This window comes from Bombus affinis, unplaced genomic scaffold (assembly GCF_024516045.1).
Source record: "Bombus affinis isolate iyBomAffi1 unplaced genomic scaffold, iyBomAffi1.2 ctg00000293.1, whole genome shotgun sequence".
Classification (NCBI taxonomy): Eukaryota; Metazoa; Arthropoda; class Insecta; order Hymenoptera; family Apidae; genus Bombus; species Bombus affinis.
Genome location: NW_026108979.1, coordinates 133,311 through 142,702, shown reverse-complemented (window position 1 = coordinate 142,702; position 9,392 = coordinate 133,311). Strand labels below are relative to the sequence as shown.

General features: G+C 30.9%; 1 protein-coding gene across 6 annotated transcripts; it reads right to left on the bottom strand.

Annotated features, from left to right (window-relative positions):
* Positions 1–7,049: 7,049 nt before the first annotated feature.
* Positions 7,050–9,004, bottom strand: LOC126927886 (G-patch domain and KOW motifs-containing protein-like). 6 transcript variants are annotated; one of them, XR_007716015.1, is made up of 5 exons: positions 8,788–9,004; positions 8,320–8,677; positions 8,107–8,240; positions 7,788–8,022; positions 7,050–7,517 (listed from the first exon to the last, which is right to left on the bottom strand). XR_007716015.1 is itself a non-coding variant. In XM_050743860.1 (4 exons), the coding sequence occupies exons 1-3, from the start codon at positions 8,925–8,927 to the stop codon at positions 8,145–8,147; spliced, it is 594 nt and encodes a 197-aa protein (XP_050599817.1). In that variant the 5' UTR covers positions 8,928–9,004; the 3' UTR covers positions 7,659–8,022; positions 8,107–8,144. The 6 variants fall into 6 exon arrangements, 4 of the variants coding, with proteins under 4 accessions (XP_050599817.1, XP_050599818.1, XP_050599819.1 ...); XR_007716016.1 differs by having other exon boundaries at positions 7,803–8,022; XM_050743860.1 differs by lacking the exon at positions 7,050–7,517 and having other exon boundaries at positions 7,659–8,022.
* Between the last annotated feature and the right edge of the window lie 388 nt (positions 9,005–9,392).

The following is a 9,392-nucleotide window of genomic DNA, read 5'->3' as shown; positions in this document are numbered from 1 at the left end:
TAATTCGTTCCCTTAAATTGCTCAATTTCCATTTCTTTCGCCATGTATATTCGAGTACTGCATTTGAATTGCAGAGCAGTCGGAAGTAACGGCGCGCGTCGTTGATATATCGACAGGAACATGAATTCTTTTTTCATAGGATGAATACTTTTTTCATCGACTTATTAAACCGAATCAAGTTTTCAAATCCAATCATTTAATTTCATCGTTTTACATCGAACGTTTCAATCTTTTTTCTTTTAAATACCTTACCTATATTTCATCTCGTTGAATATTCCGTATTTTTAATGCTACTACCACGTATTGGTAATTACAAATATGTAATTATCGTTCTGAAGTTAGAAATTCGAAATAACATTCGTCAGTATATGATTCTACGTTTTATATAGAGTAGTAAAAATGATACAATGGGTTTCGTTAATAAACCAATAAAAATTTTTGTTCCTTTTTCTTTTTCTTTTTTCTTTTTTCTTTTTTTTTCTTTTTTTTTTCTTTCTTTTTCTTTTTTTTTTTTTTTTTTTTGGTTTTACGTATCCAAGGTCGAGAATAAACCATGTGCACGTTTCTTGTATTCGTTTCTTGTATTTTTATGAGGAATTCAGTCTTTTTACGCCACAAGAGTCTCAACGTTTTCGTTTTCACGCCTACGTTACGCTCGTTAAACACGTTGCAACAAGACCATGAATAAGGATAACAGCTTTAATGTTTTCACATGTGTCAATTTATTATTTTAGACCTTAAATATTTTATTTATAAAATCTTTATTTAAACAAGTTACCATTGTCGCTACAATAAATCGATGAATGAAATCAGTTTAAATTTAAAATATCATTTCATAATTTCTCGTCACTTGTATCTAAAAACAACAAAAAAACGGTGTACCCACATCGTGCGTAGACGGGAAATTAGAACAGTGGAGCTTAATTGAAACACTGATCATATTCCGCGATTGTAAAACAATAATAGAAAATCGTGTTTCTTTTGAAGGGTATGAAATTGTCAGGAGATTATGCCATTAATGAAATTGGAAACTGGCTGGTCAAAGGGATTAAACTCAATTAAACCGAACTGTGTTATATTGTACAAAGGCTAGAGAACTGCTACCAAATATCTGCTAGTTTAAAGGTGTCCCTTATAAATTATAATTATATTTCAAATTCAATCTCCTAGTAATAAGTAAATTAATATTTTACCTAAAATCTGTGATATAGATAACAAAAATAAATTCTTTACATTATTCGTTAGTTTGCAATATAATTAGAATATTATCTTTATTTTCTGGTGTCTTTGTTATTCTTAAAAGATAAACTGCTTATTTACAAATTTAACACTGCATATGCTATTAATAAATCATTTTATATTTAATTTTGCAACCTTCAGTCATTGTTAAAACTTGTTGACAATACTGTCGGTTAATAGAAATTTCTAAAATCCCCTTGTTTCTACTCGATTAGAGGGTATATTGCAGAAACTATGTTAGCTACAGTGTTAGCTACAAATCACCTGTGTCACTCCGTTAAACTTATACACAATAGTATTGTTTCTTGTTTTCATTTAAAATAAAATATGTTATTGTAGGAATGAAGCAGAATGTTCAAATAATTGAAACAACTTTTTGTCCTCTAATTAGTGCCTTTCATTTTAAAAATTAAAAAATTTTTAATCAACGATATTTGGAAGTTTCGATCTAAAATGACCAGGAATTGAAACGGAAAATATTTTGATGCCAATAAATACGTATTCTTCACACATAAAACAAATATGAAAAGAAACATCGATGTATATGAATGAATTTTGAAATGGGGAGGAATTATATGATTATACCCATTCTCTGTTGCGTTTAATTGTTTCAATTGATGTCTCATGAGAATTTTCATCGAATTCTTTAGAGATCCTGGCTGTAAGGTCTTTTTAAAATTATAAGAACAGATTCAAACTATAACATTTGAAAACTTGTGGTTACAAAACTTACTTGTTTCTCATAATTATTTAAATGAATCTATTCGGCATTTTGAGTGACCGTCCCTTTATGGCTCGGACGACACCTCTCCTTCCTTTGGGAAATTCCGAATTATCTGTCCTCCTCGAGCTGCAAACCTGATGACTTAGACAGTAGGGAAAAACATCAGGGAAAACCTCTGACTAGAAAAGTACGATAGACGAACAAAATTTAACGGCTGATGGGGAGTATCAACAACATACAAGGACAATCATCAACAAAGTGTCGTACCGTGCGGGTGAAATACTGGAGTTTCAATAAGATCTTATAACCATCGAGTTCGGAACATCAACAAACTTTGTTTGCATAAAGCAAGTGTAAACAAAGTGTCAAATTACACTAACACCCGATCTATTAAATCCGTTCCACTTTGGGCGTTAATTCATTCAAGGTTCGTGGTATCGATCGATCGGTCGGACGTGCCCAGTGGCTCTTTAGTCGATGATTTGTAACAGAATCCTTGCATTAACACAGATTCTCAGAACACACAACTTCACCCAGCAGATATCGATTACAGTCAGTTGTCACTAACAATGCTTTTATCAACAATATCTTTACCTGTTGATCCTCTGGAAGTTTTAACTATATATATTCTCTAGGAACAGTAGGATTTTAATGATATAACTTTACTAATGAGATCTTAATGTCATAAACGGTATCGAAACTTCTTAATTAATGTCGTTATCGAAGAAGAGACTCGTAATCTTCTCAAACGAAGAGCACTTGATGTTTACAAGTAGAACTCGATATCTTAGTTTCTTAAAATGTGTTTCTGTGTTTACTTTCTAAATGTAAACTTTATTCAAAACGAGCCGTTCATTCGTTACAGGCCGTTAATAAAATTGCACTTTGCACAAAGGAATTGCCGTTAATAATTTAAGATTCTCTGCTCGTCGTACAGGATATATATCGTAATTATTCACGACGATCGTAACGTTTAAGTCCAATTCGAGCTTAAAATCCCACGTGAGCTATACTACCACAATAGCCTGAATTTCTATTTGTTCGTCTACTGCCTGTTCGTACTCGGAGCATCTGTTGTAAATTACAGCAAAATCTTCTAATGTGTTCCAGAATATGTCTTCATGGAATTTTAATAATTTATTAAATCTATAGATAACAAATGTAAAACTTATTAATTTATAATTAATATAAAATAAGAGAGCACGAAACTTCCTATTTTATGGACATATTAAATATTTGTAAAAAATTCTGTATCATTAGTATCACTTTAATTACTTTAAAGGATATAATCCCATAAAGCCGTGACCCCTGAAAGAATCGATGTTCACGCGTGACAAATTGGCGTCGTATGAAAGTTCCGGTATGAACGTTACTAGAGCTGATACCAGCTAGGGGCACAGGTATATGTTCTGGGTTCATTATATATTTATAAAGGGCTGCCGATTCAACGAGTGGTCCGGGTAAATTTAAATTGTAAATAGACAGAGATTTCAAGTAAAAGCCTGGATAAGAGCGGATATGGTATGAGAGTCTGTGGTGGAAAGAGGAACAGGCTGCTTTTATTTGTAAAGTTTGAATTTCCTCGATATCGAAGGTGTTTAAGCCGCAAGTGTGTTTCATGTTAATCGTTCATGTTAATTCATTCGAGACCGAGATTTTATTGTAATACGATTCCTGGGTGTCAGTACGATCTGAATGTTTTGTTAGAATGATACTGTGCTTTTCTCTCTCTGGAATATCCTTTTCATATTTTAATTTTAAATCGATGACAATCTTAAATTTTATGCCTCATGTTTTTAAAATATAAAATTATATACTATGTTATACTATAATGTATTATGTACAGTTATATATATATTATGCCTACTGATTGATATGAATTTCTTTCCGTCTCGAATGCGTTAAAACGGAGCGCAAAGAAGTCGAAATTACTTATTGTAATTGGTAAAACATCGTGAAAGGCAGACAGATACAAGAAAGAAGTTAAACTATAAATTATATTTGCGACATTGTTATGTTTTTGCTTTCTTTAAGCCTTTCATCAAGACAGCCGATCTATAAATATTAATCGACCAATTTCTCTAAGCTTGTAACTGCAAATTAATGTTTATATATATAAAGAGTTACGTATTAATCTATCTAAATATTTAAAAAGATGTTTAATGTTATAAATGATGGATATTAAAGATGTTCAAAAGAATGTAGTCTTCGCGTGTTCTTTATCATATCCCTGATCAAAGACATTCCAATATTATTACAATATCCAGTTACATATTGATACACAAGATATACAGATTATCATTTATAACATTTTGGTTTTCTTAATTGAGTTATTCATTTAGTACAAATGATAAGTAATTAGTAATAATTCATAAAAAAAAAAAAAAAAAAAAAAAAACGGTATTGTAGTAGAAATATTATGAGAAAACATTTTCTGTTTCAGTGTAGAGTTACTCCTTTTTATAGACAGTGTCGTACAAATCCGTACGTCTTTGAGAAAATGTAGGTATCTGAGCCCTTACTTCCTCAACAACTTTCAAATCTGAGAGAAAAGAAAAACGATAAACCAACGAGACTAAAAGTTAATTACATCATGGATTTCTCGCTTTTAATGTTAAGCTGGAAATTACCGATATCGGTGACCATCATATTTTCCTGAGTTTCCAAATCATAAAGGATTTTCTCCCAGGGATTTGTCAACTGTGTATGTCCCCATGCGACATAACTTGCTGAAGGAACACGAGCCGGTGATATACAGGCGACGTATAATTGATTGTCATTCGCTCTGGAACGCTGAAGTAATGACCAGTGCAGTGGTCCAGTGGTCATATTGAATGCCGCCGGATATATCAGCATTTGGCAACCTAACACAGAGAAACGGGAAATATGAGACCACTGAATCTTAGTTAACTTTGTAGGTGCACAGTCCACATTCCATAATTTATGAATATGCGAGAACAGTCCTCTTGTCGTGCTTCTAATTCTTTTATTTATTTCATTTTCAGCGAATATACTGGTTTTTTAAATTAAGCTCCTTTTTATACAGAGTTACAGATTATATTGATTATATTTTATATAGAATATATTTAAGAAAGATAGTTACTTTCCTGCTAGTTAAGTATTGTTCGATTAAGCTACTGTACCTTTGTTCCGATAAATGCGTGCCATTTCCTCGAATCTGATATCATAGCAAATGCCAATACCTATTTTCCAGCCCTTCACATCAAACATTGTTAGGGAATCACCAGGACTGAGTGAATCACTCTCTCGGAAAGTAATCTTGTTGGGAATGTCGATGTCGAATAGATGTATCTAATAACATAAAAATATAGTTGCTAACTCTATTGCTGTAACTTTTGTAATTTAACATCAATGTTACGAACTTTTAAACTTTAATTGTTTTTTATTTAATAACTGACAGCGTTTTTATCACTTTCTTTTATTAAAAAGTTTTATCATTTAATAATATTTGAGAAGGAATATTTTTTAAGAAAAAATAAGTTTTTTCGTATGTGAAAAATTTATATTACAAAACAAATATATTGTACAAAAACTTATATATTATATTACGACAAAAATGTATGTTTCTCGTATCAAAACGTATTTTATAAACCTATAACATATTTTTTAAATTATAGAATTGGTTATAGTACACGTATGTACATATGTATATTCCTAAATTATTCCTAGATAGAGTCACTTTCTCCACCCCGATATTTTCAATTTCAAAGCCACATGGAGGTATATTATTTACCTTCCGGTGTTTTGCTATCAAAGTTCCATCGGGACCCCAAATAGTACAGCAGGTATTGTACAATTTATCGCCCTCTATTTCAGGTATCGTACCACCAACTACATAAATGCTGTTTTCCTTAGCTGTCTTCGATAAAGCAACGCTCGTTTCACCATCAGGAATACTCTCGGCGTATTTTGGAAACTATTCTGCATTGCAATATTTCAATTAATGAAAAATAACTGTCCTTTGTTCCAACTATAAATTAGGTTGAAATGCTTGTCAATTTTTTATTTTTTAAATTATTAAAATAACTAAATTTTATATTTCGATTTACTTAAATATATAATTACTTAGATAATAGTACATATAATAAATTGTTTCTACAGGTTCAAGATGAAAAATGAATATTTAGAAATGTTTGTTTAATTACAATCATGCTATTTGGGTTAGTACCAGTGACTTGTTACTTAACGACTTTGCTAGTACTTTTTGAAACATAAAGTTAGATTTTAACTAACTTTAATTTTTAACTACTATAGGTGGAATTATAAATACAAAATAATTGATAATACTAGTTTATAAATACCTAATTATTAGTATCTTAAAAAATATATTTATACAAAAATCACGATAATCATAAAAGTGGGGAAATTCTATATTCTCGAGTCAATTCACAATCTTTATGGAAGTATAAACGATAAGGTAATTTGTCTACTTTTACTTTTTTCTATATAGTTGTTATACATATAATAAATTATTAGAAAAAGAAACAAATTATTACGTATTCCATATGGTGAATTAAAGCATTCAGGAAGAGCGATAATATCAGTATTATGCTCTTTCGCGCTGGAAATGTAGGAAACTGCCCGCTCTACATTTTTGCTTTTTACTTCATTTACTTGAAGTTGTACCAACGCCAAGCGAAATGCTAAAATGTTGGAAAAGTTAAATACACTCGGTTATATATTTCCCATACTTTTTACCTATAAATACTTTATACATAGTGAATACTTACTCGACATCGTTCGCACTACTTGTTTAGCGATGTTCGTAAGTATCATAATGTTCTTTGAGGTTATGTATGTTACTACTCGATATCAACATTACGTAAACAATACGCGGGGATTTTTAATAATTATTGATAAAGTTTAGGACATTAACTTTGATGTAATTGTAAACATTATTACATATTATAATTAAATGTAATTTTCAGTTAAGGGTAAGAAAAGAAATATAATATTTTGTAAAAATACACTTTATTATAAAATCTGTATAAATAAAATTGTACAATTTATCTTGAAAGTAAAGTGACCGAATACGTTCCTGGAAAATATTACTGCCTACTAAATGATCGAGATCTTGATCTTTCTCGTCTTTTGTGTTTCTTTCTGTCTGCGTAATCTCTGGGTTTCTTATCTCTAACGTTTTCTCTTTCTTTGTCTTTCTTTTTATGTTTTTTACTTGATCTTTCAGATGAACAATCGTGCTTCTTATGTTTCTTTGACTTTTTCAATCTTTTTAATTTATAAGAATCGTTCCTATTAGAGTTACTTCTTTCTCTCCGTCTCTTCTTTTCAGAATCACTATCGCTGTCATCATTAGATTCGGAGCGCCTTTTTCGTCTTTCTGATTTTTTATCCCCCACTTTATCATACTTGTTCTTATTGTGCATCGTACTTCCGATTTTCTTTCTTTTATTACTACTTTTGTCACCATCTTCACCGTCTTCGGAGTCAGGGGACATTGATCTTTTTCTATCCATCTTTTGCTCGAGTCCCTTGGATTCCTTGTCCTTATATTCCTCATACTTTTTTGTATCTGAAATTAATCCCATAAAATACTGAGAGCTAAAACCTCTACATTTATCATATTTTGTATAAAAATAGAAGGGACCTTTAAAAAATTGCATGCAACAACACACTTACAGGTACTCTTGAATTAGTTTTTCTACATGTCCGATTATGTCTTTATACGTATATGTCAATTCAAATTTATTTTCTTAAAAGTCCCTTAATGAAAAACTAACACTTCATATTAACTTTGAACTTTTGAGTTCTTAGAATATTCTGATTTAGTCACTGGCTGTACCATAAATTCATTTACAGATATTATATTTCCACCAAGAGCTAGTTTTATTATGAGCCTTCCAGCATCATCATCGAATCCTTCTATTTGACTATAATTATTACTTTGTTTTCCAGCTATAATTTTCACAAGTGTTCCTTTCTCGATTTTAACTTCTTCCTCTTCTTTTTTGGAATCTGTATTTTTCTTCTGCGATGCTACTTTTGGTCGTAATTCTGGTATGACAGCTGCTACTAATCTGTAATAGTTAGAATGAACGATTGTGAAATAAAAAATGATGTTCTCTGTTTACTTTCCAAAAAGTGATGTATTAAATACATACAATTAATTTAATCCAGAGTAAAATTCATACTTTTCATTTCAACCAATTCCCTTTCCTGGTTGCCATCCCATTCCCCGTAACATTGCTACACCAAAAGCATCAATAGGAATTTTTTCATAATCTTCTAACGTAGACTGAAAAATACAAAACGATATTTATAATATGCAAATGTAACACATCTGTGCATCGCACATCAATATGTTGATAACGTACCTGTTCTTTGCCTCTTAATGATTCATCTTCTACTAAAGGTAAAGTTAAATCATTTGTTTTAGTTTCATATTTATTCTTTGACTTAAGTTCCTCAATGATTTCCTTTGTCGCTTGCTCTTCTAAAGTAACAACTTTATTTTCACTATCTTCAACTGGCTCTTTCTTTATTGATATTATTGGCGATGTTTTTCCATTAGATAGCTTTGATTTTGCCTCGTTAACACTAGCGTCTCCTATCTTTTCCTTATCTGCCTTCGGAAGGAAAATGTTTGCATCTATTTTATTAACAATTCTATCATGCCAGGTTTTTGAACCTAGTAATGGAATAATTAGAGGTTCATCTTTTTTTTCTTCCTCACTGAAATAAAAAAATTGTTTTCAAATATATATATTCCGCTATTGGTGATTTTTATAGGATAGGTTGAAGTTATATGTTTCTTGATTAAAAATTTTACTTTTTGAACTCACCCTATTACTTTAATACCTTTCTCATCAAGGCATTCAATGTAATCAACTTTCTTCTTTTCTTGTAGAATAGCATTTTTTAACACAGGTTTCTTAATAGATTTCGCAAAACCGAAGGAAATCTTCTTTCCTTCTTCTGCCATTTATTTGTTATTTTAACACTGACTTATAGATCAATACACATGTATATACTAGACATAAAGATTGATGTCACTTGAAAACATAGTTTCAATTTCGTTAATATGTAATGTACATACATGAATCTAATATCTTATTATACTTTATTAATCTACTCAAAATTACTTGCACATTACTAAAATTTCATTCCGACAATATATCAAGCGCCTGAATAAGTGACATTAAAGTAAACATATATCAGAGAGGAAATAAGAAGAACTGACGCCTATGGTTTTCTATGTTACAGAGCTAGTGCTACACCATACGGCCAAATGCCGAAAATGGCTAGGATATCCCAGAGAGAGTAGTGCTGCACCATGCAGCCAAATGCCGAAGGTGGTTTATGCTAGTATATATCTGCCTATACGTTTCAATCAGAAAATCGATATTATGTGTTCATGTGAAAGTTTACATTTCCCTAGGAGCTGTAT

What these genes read in the sequence shown, in the direction of transcription:
- LOC126927886 (XM_050743860.1), bottom strand. Translation starts at nt 8,927, where the DNA reads ATGGCAGAAGAAGGAAAGAAGATTTCCTTCGGTTTTGCGAAATCTATT. An exon ending in AAAGGTATTAAAGTAATAGG is followed by an intron (nt 8,678 to 8,787) that starts GTGAGTTCAAAA and finishes TTTTTATTTCAG; the next exon opens with TGAGGAAGAAAAAAAAGATG. An exon ending in CATTAAGAGGCAAAGAACAG is followed by an intron (nt 8,241 to 8,319) that starts GTACGTTATCAA and finishes TGTATTTTTCAG; the next exon opens with TCTACGTTAGAAGATTATGA.